The 23,631-nt window shown below is 40.6% G+C and overlaps 1 protein-coding gene across 1 annotated transcript in view; it reads right to left on the bottom strand.

The window, feature by feature from the left end:
* Positions 1-4,524: 4,524 nt before the first annotated feature.
* The window catches only part of LOC111224574 (protein piccolo-like), a 59,208-nt gene continuing 40,101 nt past the window's right edge, over positions 4,525-23,631 (bottom strand). The window contains exons 13-28 of the mRNA XM_022749118.1: positions 21,397-21,505; positions 20,946-21,010; positions 20,269-20,457; positions 19,617-19,660; positions 19,325-19,455; positions 17,398-17,424; positions 16,191-16,284; positions 15,211-15,282; positions 14,875-15,121; positions 13,976-14,233; positions 12,599-12,787; positions 11,314-11,455; positions 11,055-11,116; positions 9,689-9,823; positions 8,159-8,304; positions 4,525-7,830 (exon numbers count right to left, since the gene is read on the bottom strand). Of these exons, the coding sequence (XP_022604839.1) occupies positions 7,687-7,830; positions 8,159-8,304; positions 9,689-9,823; positions 11,055-11,116; positions 11,314-11,455; positions 12,599-12,787; positions 13,976-14,233; positions 14,875-15,121; positions 15,211-15,282; positions 16,191-16,284; positions 17,398-17,424; positions 19,325-19,455; positions 19,617-19,660; positions 20,269-20,457; positions 20,946-21,010; positions 21,397-21,505 (2,054 nt within the window). The 3' untranslated portion in view covers positions 4,525-7,686. The remainder of the gene's footprint in view (positions 7,831-8,158; positions 8,305-9,688; positions 9,824-11,054; positions 11,117-11,313; positions 11,456-12,598; positions 12,788-13,975; positions 14,234-14,874; positions 15,122-15,210; positions 15,283-16,190; positions 16,285-17,397; positions 17,425-19,324; positions 19,456-19,616; positions 19,661-20,268; positions 20,458-20,945; positions 21,011-21,396; positions 21,506-23,631) is intronic.

Raw genomic sequence — 23,631 nt, forward strand, 5'->3', positions numbered from 1 at the left:
GATTTTCTAATCCAGTTTTAATCCCTTCTGCAACAAGAAACAAAGCAATGAACAAATTTTTCCAACTGACCGCTCAACTGAATGTTTCTGACTCCTCTTTGGACATCAAGCCATGTTCGATAGATGTGTGACCCCTGTCTGACCTCCTATGAGATGATGCATCCGGCGACGTTACCTAGTGTGGCCTCGCCAGATCTCAGTCTTTCTTATTCATTTTGATCAGCCTCACCACTCAGTGATTCACAGACGCAGGGCGACATCGGCGCGTTTCCAGGCCCCAGCCTGACGCAGGCCACATCTTTGAAGGCAAAAGAAGGGAACAAACATCTTTAGAAGTGAAGGATCTGAAGGATCCATCAAAAAAAAAAAAGAGAGAGAACAGAAGGAGAGTAACTGAGAAGAGGGATGGAGAGGGTGAATATGAAAGACAACACAGGGAACATAAAACGAGAGGGGGAGACTGAAAGGGTATAATGTAGACAACAGAGCGGGATCTGGCAGGGAAAGCCTGGCATCCTTTGATCAAATTGTGAGCATTTTCAGCAAAGGAGCATATGAGAAGTCAACCAGGCCATTTACATCATTGTCTGACAGACACTTCTGGAAAGAAATAATACAGAGAGTTGTGCATGACTACAGTAAATTAGATGTTTCATCACAAGATTTGGTACGCTATTAGAAAATGGAAAGTGCTTAATTAAGTGAAATTACTGCCCAATATTATCATTTTACAGTAGTTTAGATATAAAAAATATATATATATATTTTACATCAGACAAAGCCAGACCAGCCTTTTCTTTTAAAGTTGACCACTCATATCCATTAAATTTAAAACTGCATCCAGCATGTTATCTTACACATTTTCCAAATGCATTGAACTATTTTTTCCAATACACAGAATTTCAACTGTGAATAATTCCGTCTGTTAAACTTAGTGAGATGTGAGTCTGAATCTGTAAATACAGCCCTTGTCAAACTTTCTGAATATAGCTTGTGCCAACACCTCGGTGCTCTTCTATATTTAAAATGTTTTATCTATTTAAAAGTACAGATGAGACTCACTGCTTCTTGCTGAGCCACACGCAGCTATCACATGGCGTCTGCAACAGGTGTCCGTACAAAAATTACACTCAATCATCAATATGATGAAGAGTCCCTGAATTAGTCATCATCAAGCCTCACATAACAGATTGGCATCTGTTGATCGCCATTTAAAAAGCGAGAAAGTGGATCACCCTGAGGAGCTGAATTTCATGACTCTATTCTGAAATGTGGATCCAAGCTCCACTCTCAGGCTTTTTTTGTTTAAAACGTACAGATTCACACTGAGGATCTGGGTGATTGCCTAATTAATTCTAGTTCATCTTTTACTGAGCAGGCCCTTTCGTACTTTTCGTATTTTCAATATTGTATGTTTTATTAGAGAGAATTCATATAAAAACATTTAAAAACGTGGCTAGATAGTTGGTTAAAAAAAACAAAAAAAACACTCTTTCCAATTCATTTTATGTACAGTCTGTTTGTGACAGACTCAGCACACTGAAGCAGGTGGTTTGTAGCTGCAGCCACCGCCCAGCAGTTGCTGCACGCAAGTGCACGCGCGCACACACACACACACACACACACACACACACACACACACACACACACACACACACACACACACAGGTCTATCTTTGTGAGGACACTCCTTGACATAATGCATTCCCTAGCCCCTTATCCTAACCTTAAATATCACAATGGAATGCCTAACCCTAAAACCAAGTCTTAACCCTCAAACCCTTTGAAATTGTTTGCCAATATGTCCCCACTTTCCAAAAATGCCCTCACTCTGTAGGTTCTCTGCAGGAACTCAAACTGGTCCTCACAAAGGCAGAAGTACAAGTACACACAGACACACTCACTCACATTCAACATCAACAAATGAAAATGCATTCAAGCATTTAGTGCATTTGGATAATTTTCCTTGTGAACTCTGACAATATGTATTTGGCAGAGGGAGAATACACAACAGGTCAAAGGTCCAAAAGAAATCCACAACAGAGAGACCATTGGGTGACTCTGCAAAATGGGTTCCTCACTCCCCCTGCAGGTAGGATTATAGAAATGTGGGCATTCAAATTCAATACCCCCTCAAAATGTGATGCCATTTTCATTGAACATTGGCCGCATGCAATCAAGTGACAAATGGACACGTGTGTGTGCGTGCATAGAACTAGGCACATTTCCTATGTGCATGCCTTACATTTTAGGAGTGTGAACAGTTAAATCTGAATTGTCATTAAATACCAAGCTTTCAGAAGAATAGAGTAGAATCACTGAACCAATCAGAAACACTAAATTGAGACACCTTACACTAAAATGGATAATTATGTGCCATTATCCTGGAGCACAGCCCCCTTCAATTACATATTTATGTCACAATGTTGTGGAAACACAAAAATAAAACTGAAAAATTGATGCTAATGTTTGGTAACATTTGTACCAGATGGAGTATTTTGAACCTGTAGTTCATCATCGGGTACAAAAAACAATCCAAAAATACTTCATACTCAGGAAATAAACAACACATGTCCAGTCTTTAAAGCCATTGGCTGCAACTCAAAATGACAATTATTTCCTTTTCATGAGCGTCGTTTGATTTCATCACACAATTCATCAATGTGCCCTGGCTACAGGCTTTTTCTTGAAGTCTTCATTACATGATATATGTATTGTAAGCCGACCACAGCTTGATCTCCAAGAAATCGTGATCACACAGTGAGCCAAACACAGCTTCTTTGTTTCCTGTGGTTCACAAAACATGTTGACCTCTAAGATGTGAACAGTGGCTACAATAGCGCACAGCTGCTCACTTCTACAAATGTCTCGGCTTGAGCTTGAACTGATTCCATTCTGTTCGAGCTGGCATCAAAACTGTCACTGCTATCCAAAATATATACTATAAATCTTCTATTTTCAATGCTAATGTTCATCGTCTAAGATAACACTGTGTTCATCCCTGAAATGAGGCTAGTTTGCAATCCAGGATCTAGCAATATACTATTTTCATTCCAATTGTGTGTGGTGGTTCAAACTCCACCACTGGCCCCTCAAGTGCCTTTAAAATGTCCCTTCTATCAACTCACAGTGCACAAATCAGTAGTGACTACAAACAGAGAGGACCAATGACACTCTGATTTATGAGGCCACTTAAAAGGTACACACAAGAAAGTGGATGCATACTCCTGCCGATTCTTTTTATGACATGCCAAAGCAACAAAGAGGATTTGTAACAGCTGAGAGTGATTTGAAGACCAGTGCCACTAATGGCATAACCTAGTACAACAAAAACAAGGACAAATAAAATGTTACTTAACTAAATGAGGAAATTAACTATAAATCAAGTAGTATAGTGGTCTCTGTGGCACATGTCCTAAAGGAGAACATGATTTAGGGATGTGGCAAACAAACTGAAAGCCAGAGGAGGGAGATGGAAACTGACTGTCACTGGCTGAGCTATTGCAGGCAGTCAGACCAGGTGAGCTGACACACGGCCTTTTTAACTGAACACTTTTTTTAAACTGTTACAGTCGGAAAAGTTTATGACTTACTGGGACACTTGAATATAACAGTTAATGGTGTTAGTAACTCCTCTACTTTCCCTTCAATGATAAGTCAGAATGTCTGCTGTGAAGAAATAACTGAGAGCATCTAAAAGACAGCAGCAGGAAAAACAACCAAGTTTGATCATATAGAAAAATCACACATTACCTGTGTCATCATTGAAAACATTTGGTCTGGTTTGCAAATGTGTTGCCATATTAGTACCCGGATGGTGAACTGAAAATGGTGAAAAAAAGTTCAGCGTAAAACAATGGGCTCTCTTCGCCCATAACGGTCGCCATCTTGGCTACGTAGGGGCATGGATGTATTATAATACATCCACGCACAGGGGTCACACACAGGACAGTAAAACCTTCAGTTTGAACTGGAGTGAGCAAAGCATCCGGCAGGTGGGCGACAATCGCGGGCACCTGTTCCCATCGTCATTTCCGGTGAGTGCACAACAGCAGTGTTTGATTTGAAGTATCCGATTTGACACAGAGCAACGGACCAACATAGTCAGCATAAAGGCCTTGTAGGGCTACATACACCGGGTGTGATTTAGACGGTCTCTCACCTTGAAGTAGAATGGCGCTATGGCACAGGAGAGAGGAGCTGTCAATCAAACACAACACAACCACGCACGCGGTCTAATCAACCAGTAATTGAAAATACCTGTGTCAGTGTCCCATGGCTGTGTAGGCCCTGTGAAGATGTTACCATGGACTTTCTTATTCTTTGGACGTATCTTAAACTGACAGCGCACAGCACCATCTTGTGGTTATATGCTGGTACTTCACATCATTTGTATCATCACCTGAGAATCAGCTTCGACACCACTCAGGGAATTTTAAAGTTGAACATAAAACCAAAATATATCACTAATAAACCAATATGCAGTAAATGGCAATACACAACAACACTTCATTTGTACTGATATTTAATATTTAGACATGGGGCAACAGCCATTTTTACAGCACAATTTGCATAATTTATCAATACCTCCTGTATACAATCACAAAACCATGACAGTAGATTTTTTTCTGTTTACTTACAAGTGAAAAACCAGACAGGTTTTACAAGCATAATCTTTGTACAGTCAGCATACATCATCGATAATTTTAATAGGTTTTCTCCATAAGTTCCCTCTCTATAACATTTTGTTCTATATCTTTCTCTACCTCATTCTTTTTTTTTCTTTAATAATATCTGGACACAAAAATAGTATGAACCACCAACGAAACATGCAACATCCAGTGTGAGCACATTTAAATTCTCCTGCAACTACTTGAGTTGTTAAGATAGACGTCTGTGTAGTTAGACTCTGGTAAACCTTTAGTGTTTGGTGTAGAGGGTCTGGTTAATCTGGGTCCCTATAGACAGACATAAAGTCGTTTCTCAGTCTATCCACTGTACATTGATCAAGAGAAAAACAACTTCCTGTTACTTCTATGATCACACACCATTTTGTTTTTTTTTTGTCTGCTAAAAGACCTATTGCTCCCCAAACCCCAGTATAAAAAAGCTATGTATTTACAAGGTTGGAAATAGAGAGATGGCATCTATGTGTGTGTGTGAGTGTGTGTGAGCGCATGTGATTCTTTGTGTGTAACGAGAGATTTTAAAGTCCATATTTTTAGACAGACAACACTTAAAAGAAGGGATATGCATTGGAGCCAGTGACATGCATGGACTTGGTATGAAGATGCTAACACACACACAAGCACATGGGTATAAAAAATAAGAAAAAAACAAAAACAAAACACACACACTGACCTAAAACCACTATTGTTTCAGGTATAACATCCACTGATTACAATGTTCTTTTTTTGGTCATTTCTCATACACATACTGGAAAATGAAACTATTGAAAGGGGGAGTGCATAAAAAGATGGGAATCATTTGAATAGGAATGTTCTTTTTTTTTTGTCTAATCTTGATTCATAACTAGGTGAAATTCAGGATCTCTGCATGTTTATTTTCGTATGTGAGTGTGTGTTCGTGCACAAGGGCAAAAAAGTTGGTTCTCTGAGTTTCAGGCCCTCTAAACATTGTAAACAAGCACTACATTGTGTATAAAAACAAAATTTCTCAACTTTTTTATGTACACCTGATATGTACTGTAAACAAATATAATACAACATATGAAATAGTCTCACAGGCAATAAATAAAGATTCATATAGCAATACAAAATAATACATCAAATAAAAAAAAATCATATTAAAGCAGTAACCATTTCGAGTAGGACATAAAAACACTGCAGTGCAAAAGAAAAATAAATAGAAATGCTTCTTCTCCCTCAAAGTGTCACACTTCTAGCAAGTCAAGATGCAGTTACCACCTTTATACAGTAGACGTTGCATAGAAATCACTCCGATATTAAGTATAGTTTCGCTGCTAGGTTTGACTGAAAGTGTTGAATGAACCAGCTGCCTCGCTTCTTGACCCCCGTACAAGCACACAGGATGACCGTCCTCAAGACAAAATGGGCGTAATAAATATCTAAAGACACAGCGTTGCAGTTTGAAGTGTAACTGTTAATATCAAGACAACACAGACTTGACAAAAAAAGCTGCGACATAACATCAACATGCTACTGGAATAGCATTGTCGTATCTTAGAATGATAATAGTGGTTTTTCATAGATAGTTTCCAGCACATTTGTCTTTTGTTCGCTACAATATCTCCTGATGTTGTTGTCATCCCTTTTTTTTTCCCTTACCTCTCTACTTCCTCACCTTGGAAAATAAAAAAAAAAATCTCTGTTTATCTCATTTTTAGCAGGATGATGGCATCAGTTTTACATTCTAAGCAGGAAAAGTGCAAAATACCACAAAAGCGTGTGTTGTTGAGTTGACTGCCCTTACGAACCAAAGCAGGACTGATGTAAGACTCATAATGTGCTTGGATCTCACAAAGAAAAAACAAGAGGTGCTTAAATCTCAAACGGTAAATGTCTCACATTCTAAGGGGCGTCATCAATAAATAAAACCTCTATGTCACAATCACCAAGACTCGATTGTCTGTGATAAAGATATCTATATATCTATCTATATATGTTATAATTAATTTCCAGCTATCACACTTCACTATATACAAAGTGAACCTTAGAGGTGATTTTTTTTTTTGTGCAGAACATGTGGCACTGCATACCAAATACAGTAGATAGACTCATGCGCACAATATATAGTGTCCAATTTGCGATATATTCATATTTATCATTTATCAAACAATAATTTGATAGAACTTAGTTTACACTTAAAGCGAAAAAAAGATGGGCTTAATAAATTCAAAAACATGCTTGCTGGGATTTTTTTTCTCTTGAACTGGAATGATAGGTAGTGTGTTATAAAATATACTATTCTTCCTTCCCAGGATAGATTTTTAAGTACTTAAATAATTGCGGAGAAGACAAATGATAGAACTCTATGCTAAATATCATAATACAAAAATAAATAAGAGGGCTCCATAGGGGAGTCTTCAATATCTCATTCTCAAAATGCTTTGTAAATCAATAAAACTCTGCAGGTCATTATAAAGCAACGAGGAAAACCTTTCATGGGTAAAACTAAGCTAAATAAATTAAATTATAATCTACAAGTGTGTCCATTCCCTGTATCTATTAGAATTAAAATGTCTCTTCTGCGTGAGTGACTGTGTGCAAAGTAGTCGTAAATAATCATGTGCATGTGTGTGTGTGTGTTTGTGAATTAAAGTGTGTAATACCTGGTTGATTCCGCACTTGACCTCCGAACTCAGCACTTGTGTTCTCCTCAGCCCTGGCCACACTACTGTACACTGTATGTCCTGTAAACATGTGTTCATTTCCTGTAAACACATAAATTCTTCCTCCTAACGTCCCACATGACAGAAAACCACCTGAACTCTTTCTTTGTCACCTTCCAAAACTCCAGCTATCCGAGCCCTGAAACAAAGATTGAAGAAAGAGATATTTTTTGCCCCGTCCTGTACCCATACCACCCTTTCTCCCACCCAACAAGAGTGGACCAGCGTTACAGATGATGGACCTTAGTGTCCCCAGATGTCAGAAACCTCTTTGTGCCCTCTCAGGTTTAGTTTTCTTTTGATTTAGTCTTCTTCTATGAGTGGATCTGGGCAGTGCTGGCGAGCAGCTTGTGCCAGCTCACCACTCGCTTGCGAAGGTCGACTTTGTCCAGCCAAACGTAGGCCTCCCCGATCAGCGTCTTCTTCACAAACTTGCCACCATTGGACACCAGGAACAGCTGGAGAAAACCAGAAAACAACACGTTATGATTGATCATTTCAAAGGAGTCCACCAGGTTACGCGTGGGGACACTTTTTCGCTTTCTTGCTCAATTTCATTCTCATGTCTGTATGCTAAATATGAAGTTAGCCGTCAGTCGAGTGGCTTAGTTTAGCATGAATTTTGTGTGAAATAGACAAATGGAATATAATGCATAAACTTGTGATCTTTAGCGGTGATGGTGAGCTTCATATTTACCATACACATCATTTAGTTCTCGACAAGAAGATGTGTATTCTCCCTGAGTGTGTGTGGGTGTATGTATATGGAACTGAGGGTGGGATTACCTGCAGAGCGTGTCCGGTGGGGTTCATACAGAAACGGAAGGTTTCGTTGAAAGACGGCTCACGATCATGGCGACACACTCGGGTCTTTTTCTTGATGATCCTTTTCTGGGTGGCAATATTCACCACGTACAGCTTCACATAAAGATCTGCGGACACACACACAAAGCTGACATCATGAGTTCAAACCCCCCCCCCCCCTCCACACTCAGTTTTTCGACTGTGTGTGTATGTAACCTTGCTACTTCATATTCGCATCATCTTTTGTGTGCAAGTTTTCCACTTTCTTATTTTCATTTTGTTTATTGGCAAAATAAAACCACAGAAGCCCCAAACCAGCCATTAAATGACATGAAACACAAAGGACTGCACACCTAATTATGCAAACCCTGTACCCATACTTTCTGCAGGCACTGATGATTAAACTAATTTATTATCAAACAAATCACACCAGAGAGAGAAACATTAGAGCTGATAAAATATACAATTAAAAAAGTGGCACCAAAGAAGTTAATCAATTATATTTTTTTTACATACTGTAGAAGATGGATTGTAGTTATTAGAGGTGGGTGGAATTTCATATTTTTCTGCAGCCAGCCACTAGAGGGCAACAAGAGAGCTTGAACACTAAAGACTGGTGTTGGTTTACAAAGTCAAAACCACATGACATGCAGAAAAAGAAACACCAAAGGTACACGAATACTGATTAACATTAAAGTGCTATTGTTATGAGTGAGTGAGGCAAATTGTGTGGTGGAGACCCACCACATACTGTCAATGGAAATAAAGCTCTGTGGGCAGATCCCATCTGGAAGCAAATGCAAATCAAACAAGTGGTAGGCAGCTTGAGTTTTAGGATGTAAATATTATGAGGAGGAGGCGAGGTGGGTGGCAATCTGTGAAGGAGAAGTCTGATTTCACCGTGTACAACACAGACACATGTCCAGTCTTTATAATGCTGGGTTAACCTATAATCCACAAATTCAGTTTTCAGTGTGTCAGTTATTTAACTTGCCTATGATAGTCAAAGTTGACGTTCATGCCCGAGCACATCACAAGCCTGGTGTGTCCATGGTGTATGTGTACATGTGTCAGCTACTCTTGTCTTAATGGATTCCGTAACCTTGCACATACAATATACATTATTGGCCAGTAGGTTAGTCTAATGCCCAATGCTGCTTTCCAAGGGAATGTTGGCTGGAAGAAACTATCACAACACACGTGGTTCAGCATCTAGAAAAACTGGAGAGGATTTTATGGTATGTCAGATGCCAGTCCTTCGAAAACAAGTGTCTGTGTGGGTTTCCCAGCTGTCAAATATTAGAAATTATACGTATCACATAAAATTATCTTTGAATACTTTGTAGAGACTTTGATGAGATTTTACAGAAGAGTGGAACATAAGTGAAAATTATAAACCATGAGGTAATAGATCTAGAAATTGTTTCTGGGGAATTTCTGTGCATGTGCAAGTATAAATTTGAAAGTGGATGTGTGACATGTGACGTGTATAGTTAAGCTATTGTCCATTACCAGGCAGGTGGTCTGGAGTCTTGAACTTGTAGGTGATGTTGCGACACTGAAGAATCTCAAGGACCAGGTGCTCACCCTCCGTCTTCATCTCCTTCTTCAGAGCGATCTTTATCTCCCCCATTACCTGGGATTTACCTGAACATATATATATATATACATGTAGACACACACAAATTGGGTCAGATGAAGTCAAATATACACTACATATGGATTAAAGGACACTCAAAAGGATAAGCGTTACAGCTAATGGATTGATGTTGTTTCGCAGCTACAAAAATTGAATGCCCAGTCTATCAATTTGCTCTCCGTCCCCCATTCTCCCCATGTGCTCTGTCAAATGAGGCATCTACTCTATGAGACTGCCCTCTACTGGGCACTAAGTGTACTCACATGATGAGTAATATCAAATATGGCCCGCAAGCAATCACATTTGTTTGTTTAACAAGGATGGGGAGAAGTTATGAAGAGCTCTGCCTGTCCTGTTGTTGCCGTGGCAACTGAATGGAAATGAAAGCAATATAAGACCCTGCCAAATGGTAAGGGTGGCCTCTGTATGTGTGTGTGTGTGTGTGTGTGTGTGTGTGTGTGTGTGTGTGGTGTGTTTTTGTGTGTGTGTGTGTGTGTCTGTGTGTGTGTGTGTGTGTGTGTGTGTGTGTGTGTTTTTGTGTGTGTGTGTGTTTCAGAGAGAGAAACAGTGAGACAAAAAGGCTGAGAGCAAATGATGGAAGGTAAAGAGATGAAGAAACAGTACAGATGTGTTTGTGTGTTCACTGCGCTTCAGTCATTGTTGTAAAGGTGAGAGTGACATGGTGCACCTCAGGTCTTACTACCTTTTTAAGGTCATCTTTGCACCTTTGCATTAGTCATAATTAAATGACTCAAAACATCAAAGACAGGACGGAGGAGTGAGGACAATTAGCAAAGACAGAATGACGAAAAGAACATTTAAATACCAGCAGGTCTACATACGGTATGATGCTAATGATGAATAACATAACAACAAAACATTTTCATACTCTAATTGTTGGATGGTCACAGCTAAATACACACACACACATACACAAAGTACTTTCTAAAGATTAAAAAAGGAAAATGAATAGAAAAAGTGTTCAAAAAAGAAAAAGTGTTCAATCAACAAACCAATAATCAAATCTATTAATTGATAAGTAATTTGTCACTATATCTACTGTTACTTGAGGTGGGACACTTGTATGCAAATATAGGATAGCAGTAAAATTTGAGTTTCATCAGTTTGAAGTTTTCAAACTTATCTGCTAAAACTGATTTTAGCTATTCAGCCTTGCAATGACGTGTTTTACAGCCATACATAAACACACACACACACACACATACATGTATACCTTACCTTCACTGTCACCGTGTCCCATTGATGATTTCATCACATCCGTGCCATTTGGGATCTTTCCACTAAACAGAGAGGAATCAGAGAAATGATCAAACTACACAACAGATATCTGATGTTTATCTATGGCTCTGAATGGAAGCATGTCTGTCTGGGAGCAGTGAGTGCAGCAGCTAAGCATCAGATAAACATCTATAATACATTCAAAATGTGAAACTGGCAGCCTTTTTAAGATAATAATAAGCTGAATAAGCTGACTCACAATCGGGGCACCTGGAAGATGGCACTGTCCACCTCATTTGTCTCTGCTTCTTCATCCAATAGGCTGTAGGCGCTGCCACTCAGGCCGCTGTCCAATGAGGCCGCCGTCACTGGGGCGTCGCTGGATCTGTAGCTCGACCGAGCTGTGCAGAGATACGACCACATCCATCACGACAAGACAAGGACAAGAGACAGGAAGAGAAACTGCACCTCTGCCAGGTCCAGGAATGTAAAAACTAGGGCCAAGAAGCATTAGTTAATATCTGCAGCAACTAAAATCCATCATAAACAACTTCAATACTGAAAATAATTCATGCCGCAGTCAAGAGGGTGACTCATTTTAAAGCACACAAGACTGAATTGTAATGAATAGCACACAAACACAGAGGACTAGCAAGAAGCATATGGACAAACAGTGTATTCAGAATCTTTCTCTCAGACAAAGACAAGACAGTAAAAATCCAAATGTAAAGCTTTAACATGACACAGACAAATAAATCCAGAGGAATATTACACAGATATGTTTATGCAGACCAAACAAGAGGCACGTAGACCCTAGTGACATTGTTAGTCTACTGTATGAACTATTTATAATAATCTAATATCTGAGTCTCAGCATTGATTTAGTTTAAAAAGTTAAATCACTTGAAAATAGTTTCATATCAGGAGGAGTTTAAAGAATCGTTATGAGTGTACCTTTTTTCATGGATGTTTAAAAAACCTTTTTACATACAACATATTTTTGATGTAATTCTTTAAGTGCATGTTTAAATGATTTACATTTCAACATTTTGCTCTCAAACAGCTGGTCAGGCAGTGTGATAGAGTATGAATGAGATGCGTGGATGTGGTGCAGAACAGGATCCATGCTGACACGTTTTCCTTTCAGGCCACTCTACACCATGTCATTGACGTATTGCAAGAGCTCACTAATACCAGTTCAATGAAGCAGTGGGGGAGTCATGACGCAGCAGATGTGGCAGTGGCACAGTGTTAACTCTCAGTGAATCATATCACAGTTTGAGACATTCATTTCCTGGTATTAGTGAACTGTGTTGGTGGCCGTGAAGGAAGTGTGCCTCGCTGCATGAATCTCTGGTGATGTGGCTGAGTGCAACTTTCTCTCTGTCTTCCTGTCTCTTTTATTAGCTTGTAAGACTCCCCTCTCTCTTTCTGCAGGTGTGCGTTAGTAGTATCGCATCCTCTCTTTCTCTCATTCTCTCTCTCCTTGCTCCATCTGTGCTTCAGTCACACGACAGAGAGGAGACTCTTGGGCAAACTCTCACCTCCGGTGCTCTGCGGCCTCTCTTCTGACACAGCTTTCCTGAGGGTCAGGTGTCTGCCGTCTGCTCTGCTCCCTTTGGCCGACACAACCGATGGCAGGGCAGGCAGCCAATCGGACTGGGCTCTCTGAATGGTGAGCACGCCCACTACGCTGTGTCTCTGGTGCCTCAGTGAGAGGCGGCCTCTTTGGCCTGGATGTGTTTGTTTTCGCAGGCGCAGATCGGATGTCAGGGGGTCAACGCCAGGAAACAAAGGTCATGGGGTCGAAGTTCAAGATGGAAGGGGGGAGGAGCAAGATGGAGATTCAGAGAGCGGTTTATCTTCACCATGGCAACCAGCTTGACTGTCAATCACATGCAGCCACAGTGTGCGGTGCACATTCGCCCCATCCCGCATGTCAGTAAAGGGCGGGGTGTGCAGCATCTACTGAGGTGCATTGTGGGTCCGGTAGTTATTCAAACAAAAAATGGGGGTAGCGGACTGCATGCACAGCCATCTCAGTGGAGGAGCTTCAGAAAAGCTGGTCATTGCTTGTTGATAAACAGAAATAAAAAAAAATAACTCCAAAAAATAAGAAAACAAAAATACCAAAAGAGGTTAATGATATCTTAGGGAGGGGGGGCGGGGTTGCAACTTTCTTCTGTTTTAAAGGTTGGACAAATCAATCCAAAATATTTAACTGCTAGCTGGCAGTAGGAACCTCTCTTTGAAGCAGAACATTTTTCCCGTTGAGCTCCATTTAATGAACTTGTAGCAACAAAGTTAATAATTTGCTGGTTTTGTCATTTAAAGTGAGCTGGAGACGTCACTGCACTCTGACAATAACTGACAGATATTGCTGATTTGTTTTCCTTCAAGTCTGCTGTTTCTTTTTCCTTTTTTCCATACTACTTATCCTATTAAAGTTAATGTATTTAAATTACAATTCAAAACAGCAAAACCTAACGTTAACCTGGGTAAAAGTAAGTATTTCTGTTCAACTTCATTAAAGTAGTATTAAAAAAATAAGATTTATAGCCTCTAAACATTTAATTTAATGGTTAACAATTTCTATGTAGTCAGAAGTAGCCTTTTATAAGCAACCATTATGCCTCTTTGGGTTCAATGAAAGGGTGTCAAACTCAGGAAGGTCAAAGACAGTGTGCTACAATACAGGTGAGGTGCTGGCTCTAGACACTTGTGAGTACATACAGAAGAGAAGCGGCGAGAGGTTGACACACTGTGAATACAACGGGGAGGAGGACCAGAGGGTGTAAAGGGTGAGGGGAAACCGAGAATAAAAAAGGAAACTGAAAGAACAGAAAAAAACTCAACAGAAGGTAGAACAGATGAGTGCGAGGAGGCCATGCTGCGTAGGCTTTATTTGCGTCTTGGTTTACTTGGTTGGAGGCGTTGCGGCGGCTGCTGCTGTGACTGCTGTGGGGCATCGCCCGTTGCTATGGCAGCGCCTCCGCTGCTTCCAGTGCCGCTGTCCTGATGGTGTTGCCGTGCGGCGCTTTTGCTGGAGCGTGAAGCGCCGTGCGAGCGAGAGTGTTGGCTGTGTCCATGGCTGTGGCTTTGGCTCTGGCCCTCGGACGGGGAAGGCTTCGATGTGCCAGGGCTACTGTGAGATTTCTCGATAGTGGGCACCTGCGTGTCTAAAACAACCAGATTCACCAAATTACCAAAAAAACTACCTTTTATTTTAGTGAACTGAGGCTGTTACCTTTAGTTTAACACCTGTGGTGAATGAGTTGCTGGCTAGTGGGATACTGCATCTAGCCAGCACGGTAACTGCCTTAGAAGTCTATGATCGTCTAGCATCCTTATTAAATTTTCCTCTATTAATTTTTTTTCTAAATTAGGGGGACATTCAAAGCCTTCCACGGCCATGTTGCCCTCTGTGTTAGAAGAAAGATAGAGGGAAGCTAAGGCTAGGCCTCTGAGCTTGGTGACATCATGGCAACTGAGAAAACTGACCATGAGAAAGCAGAAAGCATGAAGCTGAAGCTACGATGGGGGTGCAAAAATGGGCAGAGGAAGGTGCTGGTAGAAAGAAAGGATTGCAGAGAGAGAAACAGGTGGACAGAGGTGGACACTGAGACAGAAGGAAAAAGCAGAAGTGAGAAGCAGTGACAGGAAGAGAGCAGAATGTAAGAAGTGTGAAGAATAAAGAAGAGGAAAGAACAAACACAGAGAAGAAAGAAGCAGAAATAGTAGAAAAGCAGAAGGTAGAGAGGGCTGTTAGGGGATGAGGGTGATCGAGTCGAGCAGGAGAGGGGAATTCATCGTGTCCTACCCTTGGCCGGATCTGGAAAGATCCCGTGGCTTCGGCTCTTGATGACAGATGATTTTGGGGAATCCTGATTATCATGTGAGGAGCCAGTGGTTTTGGGGGAGGAGTGCTGTGAGGAGGGTTTAGAGGAACTGTGTCGGCCCTGGCCTGAGTGGGAGCGCCGGTGGTGTTCCCCCTCGCTCTGCTCCTTCAGGGGGAGCCACCGCGGGACGTTGTCCAGCTGGGCGGTGTTGGACAGGTCAATAAGGACCTGTGAACAAACAGCAGTTTAATGAGCATTTGCATAAAAATGTAGTGGTACACAATTGAATGAAAACTGATATTGTCAAAGAGGTTTACCTCTCCTAAGAAATCATTAGAGGAGCACTTGTCATAGTCCCACACGCTCACCTCCAGGGTCTTCTTCCTCAGCTGGAACACACACATTTAAAGAGTTACAGGAGCTATTTGCAAGTGTTGCTAGTGCTACATAGCTAACGTTAGTGTTAACTGTTGTTCACTTACCAGTCTAGAAGAAATGTTGCTAGTTCAGTATCAAACTTCATTCCTTTACTCGCCAAGAGTGGAAAAGTGGACAACAGCCCTTTTGTTGCTTCTATTTCTGTCACAAATGAATTGCTAACCGACTAGCTCAGTCCTTTCTGATACTGAGTCAGTAGTGTCCAGGGTACCGTAAAGATGTAGCACTGCACAGAGGGTGTATCACAACTTCTTGTATTGTAAACGCAGCAATGGCTGAAGCTCTAGGAAAGACTGGTAAGTAAACAGCTGCTAATGCAAAAATGTACAAATAGCTCCTTTAATGTGCCTTTATAGTAACCTATCTTGGCTGAGTGCACAAAAAAATGGCAAAAATAAACCTTAAACAAAAAAATGTGCAGTCATTCAGCAGCTTAAAAAAGCAGACAACAGACGTTCACAAATTTGTTATGATTGATATGGGTCCAACTAATCTAAAATGGGATCTCACATGGTATAATTAAATCCCAGTGGCATATCCATCTGCTCTGCTAAAACCAATGGCCACAATACTAGTCAACGTGCCAGCAGAAAAAAGGCAATATTCTGTGTTTTGAATCATTTTAACATGGAAATTGACACATATTGTGTCTTTGTTCGTACCCAGTGACTCTGTGCTGTAGAGTTACAGAAAGTAGTTGCAGACTTTAAATTACACTTTCAAACTTCTGTAAATGTAATGTGATGCCAGGTCTATGGTGCTGGCTCACATTTGCCACTTTTGTGCAAGCCTTTCACCACATAAAAAAAGATGTGTGATGCTGCACATGTGCCTGTGTGTGTCTGACCACATACAGTACCTGCTCCAGGTGGATGTTCTTATAGATGACAGTCTGGTTCCACTCAGGGTTGAGACTCTTGCCCGCAGGTTTGGACCTCCTCTTGTTTTCAGCACTGGGGGAACACATCACACCAATGGTCACAGACATGCAAGAGTCCTGCAGGTAAATGGGGCAGCACAGTATACTGGAGTAGGGCACAATGTGACAGTAGAGGGGAGAGAATGAATGCGATGCACATTGTTTGGACGGTAACAATGTATGGGCCTACGTGCATGGACGGCAGGGTACGATGTCAGGGTGTGCTGCAAAAAAGTCCATTTTGATTTCCATCAAGTCATTTAGTCGCATAAAAATTTCTATATCCTAAAACAAGTGAAAATGAACACCAGTAAATAAGAGACTCATTTCTGATTACATTTTTCGCCACTTTAATTTAAAGTCAATTTGCACTACGTAGAAACATTACTATAATCTATCTTCACTGAATATTTCACTTGTTTTGAGGCAAAAAATATTTTACATCACAGTTGACTCACTGGAGTAGAATGAATGACTTGTTAGATGGATGTTTTTTGCAGTGTGTGGGATTTGATTTAAGATTGTAGGGTATGAGTAAGTCTGTAAGAGTTAGTTTGGTAAAGACAAGGACAATCTACTGTATATTGGAAAATAATGGAATGAATAAGGAGTGCAGAGCAAAATAATGGGAATGTGTATTAAATGTGGCGAGGCATCGAGCGCACAGTACGATGTTGGGGCACGATTACTGAGGGATTTTAATCACAAAACAGGGACAAACTAAAGCGTGTCAGGTTCAATGTTAGGGTTTCAAACTACAATGGTTAGGAACAAAAACAGACCATCTACCAGGAAAACACAACAGTTAGCTAGGAAAGCGTGAATTGTCAGCACAGAGGACTATATCTTTATATGTTATGTTAAATACATGGTAAGATGTTAATATTTAGGGATTTTAGTTGTTTAAAATGCAATGCAAAGACACTAAGCCTGAAGGTGAGGGGAACATCATGAGAATATGGCGACTAAGGGAAAATGAACAATTGTTCCAGGGTGAAGAGAGTTAGTGGGACTGAGCTAATTGACTTGTATCAATGAGCCTCCGATCAGTTGGAAAACAACCTGGACGTTTTGTTACCTTCACCAAACTGACAACCAAATTTCAACCAAAACAGAACCAAAGTGCCAAAGTGGGCAAGTCACATACCTGGCGTTCTGGACAACCATGACCTGACTGAGGGGGTCCAGCATGCATTAAATATAAAGAACAACATACAGAAACAGTAGTCAGAGGGAGGGTGGGGGTCAAAGAGTGTCTGTGGACTGTGAGTGCGTATGTGGGAAAGGGGAAATTACTGTAGTTTTTGTAGTTTACTGTAGTTGTAGTATTACTGTAGGCTGAGTTTGTGATTCATTATCTGTGCGTTTGGGAGAGGGACAAGAGCAGGGAACTGTGGTATGCTGCAGCGGGGTGGATTGACTTTGTGCTTTAGTGTCTCATGAATTGCATATATGTGCGTTGAGAGGGCTTTCAGGTGATGTAACGCATCCATTGGCAACCCTAGTGGAGATCTGCTGCTCATGGGGCCGAGTGAACAGCTGATTGCATTTATAAATCTTTGTTCCCTGGATAGAATTCAAAGTCTAGGACTAAGACTTCAGCACTTTACATCTAAACACAAAATCTAATCTAATTTGTGTTTACATAGTTTGTTGGCTAGAAAATCATTACTCTATCAAGTAATATTGGATTACAGTTTAAATATTAGATTAACACTTAATCTTAGCTGACCTAAGCAACAAGTTGCATTGGTCCATTGCAGTGGGCATTATGGGTAATGCGCAATAGAAACCTGCATATCAAGTCAACTCTTAGGTGAAAGTTTTCTCTAGTTTTTTCTTCTAGAATCTGGTCGTTTACTTACTACATGTCCAACCAACACCCGTGTACATTCGCTTACATGCAGCTCGGATAAGCATAATTCCAGCCTTGTCCACACTGACATGTAAATATATATTACTTCCGCTACATTTTTTCCTCTTTCCTGTTTGCTGTGTATTGAATCTTTATTTGAAACCATCCAAAATACTGCAGGACTTCCATGTGGTTGCCAGGAGATCTGTGATGCATCTGAAAAGCCTCTGCATGGATTGCAATTGGTGCTCTGATAGCTGTGAGATTGACCATGTATACACAAGAAGCATATACAGTATATGCACACGTGCACTTAAATGTGCATGTTTCTGTAGCCACTGTGTGTGGGGTGGCTGCAGGGCTTGTGGGTACCACTCTTTAGCATAACCTTAACCCACAGTGATGTTTGCATTTCCGCATGTGTGAAACTGAAGGCCTGAGTGGCGGCTGGCTGTAAAGCCCACAGCCATATATTATTGCTTTTATCTGAAACAATAACAGGAAAAAAAAACACTCTCTCGAGGGACGTCATACAGCAGAGAAGGTGGGAGAGTCAATTACATTAAAGCGCAATCACAGTGAGAAGGGAACCCTGGATGTATGAGGGAGTGTGGATCGTATTGCAAGTAAATATGAGAGCTATTGATTCTGACTGCACTCACACCTACAGTTGAGCACCCATCATCATGGGCAACATCAACACAAGTACACTAAACCCCATAGCATTTACATAACGTTTATGTCATTCAGCAGCGATAAGGGGCTGATGAGTCCCATAGCAAGAACAAGTAACTGGAATGTAAAACATAACATTTGATGGACCTGATGTGTAGTGTATACATAGGTGCTATGGAACTGATACCTAAGAAAGGTCATGTGCTGCACATTGAAAGATGTCATGGTAAGCCAAAATCAATTGTAAATCGATTTTAAAATGAATGGAAATCAGGTTTGAGCTTAACAAAGTAGCTGCCTGCAGAGCCTGGATGGGAAAATCTAAGCAGGTGTACTTAAATTCCTCCTCCAACAGTGGCTGAAAACAACAGCAAACCATGAAATAAAAGTCACATCTTACAAACTTCTATTTGCTTAAATCAACAAAACTGGTACACCTACAATATATTTCTCATTCTATATCATTACATCATTAAAACTGACCTTGGTCCTGCTCTGAACTATTTTTTAAGGTGTGCTTGCAGGTTCCACACCCTTGACTCACCCTCTCCCTGGCAGGAGATACACTTTAACAAATGGGTCAGAGTAGCCATTGTTGTCCCGCGGAGCGAGGTTTCTGGCTTGCAGGACATGGACGATCAAGTTGCCAAGCTGCTTATCGTAGTGGATTTGAAGCTGCAGAGAGAGGCGCACTGAATTAGAGTGGATTCAAATGCATTTGGGGAGAGAAATGAGATGCAAAAGTACAAAGTAATTATATAAGTGATAAGTGATAGAGCTACCATAACCATATATTTACTTAAAGATCACAGAATTCATGGTTTCTTTTCACAGACCTGAATATCTCCAGAGATGGGGTGGGACAGGGTCTTCGTTCCCTCTGCAGTCTGTAAGAGATAAAAGCAACATGTTTAGATCCTGCCAGCAAAAATCTGTGGGTGGAGAGTTTGCGTTTACTGGTGGGTGTTCATACTGTACACTGTGTACTGTACTGTGCTGTGCTGTACCTCATGCAGTGCTTGAGTCTAATGTTGCATCTTTGAATTTGTTTCACTATTCATTTTGATTAAGTTATAGCTGGTTTTGCTGCTTTTTTTACTTTTGTTTTTTTTTTACATTTTCACAATTCATTGGCAAATATTATATATTTAGTTATATTGATTATAAAAAGAAAAAGCTACCTCAATGTGTTAAACTTATTGTTGGAAAATTTGACACATACTACTTTAAAAGATTATTTTAAAGACTGATAGTGCCCAACATAGCTTCTTGGGAAATGCATTTGTAAGTTACTGAAATGTGAAGGTGTGATCTTCACTAGCCATCCGTAGATTTAACCAGCAACTCAATGTTGAGATCATAATAGTATTGACACTTCTTCTGGGATATTCTGTAAAAGTTTGATCCGCTTTTAAAAGCTGATCATCTGAAATCTCAACTCAACAGTTCTGTGAGGAACATGACTAACAATCCCCCCCTCCCACAGACTGGCCTTGCTGCTGTGGCGTTTCTTGCTGACGGATGGCGAGCCTGGCTGAGCGGGACTGGAGGTGGCGGAGGTGGTGGCGGGCAGGCCTGAGGAGGAGCTTGATGTGGGAGCCTGCTGCTGCGACACTTTCTGCAGCTCAGCTGCCAGCTGCTTCGGGTCAACCCCTGGAGACCTGGGAGGTCTGTCACCTACAAGGTGCATACATACAGCATGCATCCAGAAAGACTATAAGAGACTATATTCTAGCCTTTACTTATCAAAGGAAAGATGGAACGGGAACACACACTGTGCAGGGGTTGAAACCATAAAAACTTTTGATCACCAATTCCATTGAAAACTAAGAAGAAATGAAAAACCACAAACAGAAACTTCTAGTTGAATATTAAGGCACCACATTATGGCAGCCCTTTGAAAACTATCTAATGTTCCCAGACTGGTTCAGTGTAATGCAGACAGACAGAGGAAATAGGCCACAAGTAATACACGGCTGAACTTGAGAAAAGAGCGAATCTTAGATGAAAGCGATATGAGAAGAGAGTCTGAAAACTGCAATAGACAAAAAATTAATTAGGAAATACAGAGGAGGCAGAGATGGTGTCGGAGAGGAAGTGAGAAGCATTAAAAAAATAATTAAAAAGCATGTTGGGGATCGAGTTATAGAAATGCTGTAACTCACCTTTGCCATGCTCCTGGAAATTCAGGTGCTGGGAACCGTCAGCTTCAGCCAGCATGTTGAGATCGCTGAAAACAGAGAAATAATGTGTCATATAATTCTGAAAATAAAATTATGAAAGTAAAATGAGTCTCATTAATTCAATTGGGAATAGCAAAGCTAGCAATCATGACTGACTTTAAAATATGAAATGAGAAAAGGATGTTTTGTAGAATTTAATGTGTGATTTAGGGGGAAACTGAGATTTTGCAAATTATGACAATGACTGGAAAAAAGAAAGAAGAGCAGAGGGAAACATTAGGTAGATGAGGAGGCAGGAAATGAAGAAAGAGCAATGATTGGATTTGGATCCAAGATAAACTGAGGAAGAAAATAAAAAATAAAACAAGAATGAATATGGTGTGCTAAAAATACAATGCGGGAGAGAGCAGACAGTGACAAAGGTTATACTCACAGTCTGACGCACACTTCTGCATCACTGCACGGCTGTCCGACGAGCCCTTGTACTTCTTCATAGGTTTTCCCCGTCAGAAGAACTCCATTCCACTCCAGGACTTGCATTCCTATACACAGTTTGCACACAGGCAGGAAAACAATCATAAATACTATATACAGTGCAATAGAAATATTTCATTTCAAAACAGAAAGAAATCAAAAGCTTGAAGTGAGAAGCTCTTTGCCTGAATAAAGGGATCAATTCATATAAAAAAATAAATCCATGTTGGCCAGGATACGTGACCAGTTCATGGTCGAAAATCCATCCTTTGACTCAGAGCGAGGAATCTTTTGAGAGAAAACAAGCTTTGATTCTTACACTCAAACGACATGTGCATCAGACTGCAAGCCAAAACTGGAGAGATGAATACTGGTGACAGCCCAAACAGCAGCTGTGTGACAAAGCTGCTCATGGAGCTCTCAGGCACAGACAGAGTGAAAATCAACTCAAAAATGGCTTCATGTTGTTTCAGCGATACAACTAGAATTTGCAGGACAACAATGCAAACATGATAAATTATGGAAAGAATCCAAAATCCAATCAGATTCTCCCCGCTGATACTTCAGGAATGAAAAATGTCTCATAAAACTGACCATTTATTTATATTCAATTCAGCAGTGAAAGCTCATAGATTTCCACACAGCACAGCAAACCCACTGCATCCTCCAAAAACACTCCCTGCACACTGGCAGGACTTACACAGGTTGAAACAGCCCATCAGCAGGGTCCTCTGTTTGCGACGATACTCCCTCGCTGCATGTGTGAGTGACAGGGAAGTTGCACTGTAGTTTCACCCTGATATTATTCATCACATTGGTCCCATTGTGTGGCTTGTGAAATCTGAATTTCAGCATCAGCACAGAAACAAGCACGCATTCCTACATGTGCTCTCTGTGACACTAAGCCTCTCCGCCTGTTGAATCTGACGACATTTCCCCATATTCACACCACAGAGAGTGAGATACCGTGTTCCCACTGGCAGGACTAAAGTACTTTGCAGCCATTCTGCTTAGTGTTGATGACAGGGTTATGGCTGTTGTCATGGTTGAGTTGTCCTCGTGGCAAACAGGATCGCAGACGCATCTTGACTCTTGGACTGAAGCAATCATCATCAGCTACAAACTATACCACAGAGGTCTTTCTGTGCTTAGAATAAAATACATAAGACTATAGAAGGCTCAACCACGATGGATGAATCACAAATAGAGAGAGCAATATAGTGTAAAGCAGAGTTTCAGTTTCAGTTTGATAGAATATACTAAAATTATGTCGATTAAAAATTCTACGGCCCATTAAGTCTTTTAGAAATTACACAGCATGATTAATCCTGTGCCCTTTGACCTTTTCAAGTATTAAAACCCTGATTAAAGCTTTAAATCTTATTCAATTTTCAATTGAGAATCTTGTTTCCTGATTTTAAAAATTATAGTTTATCTATTTTTTGTAAATCTTCACACTTTTATTTCAGATATAACCTAAATTGATTACATGATCTACATCTACATACAGTATCTCTGCCTGTTTGTCATAATGTTACACTGGCGATTCCAATTTCCACTATGTCATAAAAAAATGTGTTTCAATTCAAGCAAATACCTTTAAGCCAAGTTAAGCCCTATTCATTTCCACAGTTTTTCATGATTTAATTTTTTATCTTTATCTTTTCATGATGCAGTTTTCACTGAAAATCTCTCAGAATGTCCTGATTAAGAAGTAGAAACAGCCATGGATATGGATTTTTTTTTAAACAAGGAAGGGAAATGGGATGAGACACAAACAAGAACAGAAAGTGTGAAAAGAAATGCCCACGCTCAAACACACACACACACACAGACAGATGGATCGCACACACTATTCCGGGTCCAAGCTGGGCAGTATTTCTCTCTCCCTATCTCACCATCCATAGATCACCAGTGCGGCAGCCTCAAAAAGGCTCGGGCCACAGCTTTACCAATTGTCCAACACCTTCAATGTGCCTCAACACAGAGATTAAAGGGGACTATGAGTAGACAGATGGACAGGGAGGGTGAGAGGGTTAACTGTTTCCAGAATCCCTGATGTGAAATCAATAACACCTCATGAAAAGTGTTCCTGTTAATACACCACACAGCAATTCATCCTCAGGTGGTGTCAGTGAGAGGTGTGCAAGGGTGAAAACACAGGTCATATATCTGTGGGTGAGTGCATTATGGT

Source organism: Seriola dumerili, unplaced genomic scaffold, assembly GCF_002260705.1.
Source record: "Seriola dumerili isolate Sdu_G_001 unplaced genomic scaffold, Sdu_1.0 BDQW01000138.1, whole genome shotgun sequence".
NCBI classification, from domain to species: Eukaryota; Metazoa; Chordata; class Actinopteri; order Carangiformes; family Carangidae; genus Seriola; species Seriola dumerili.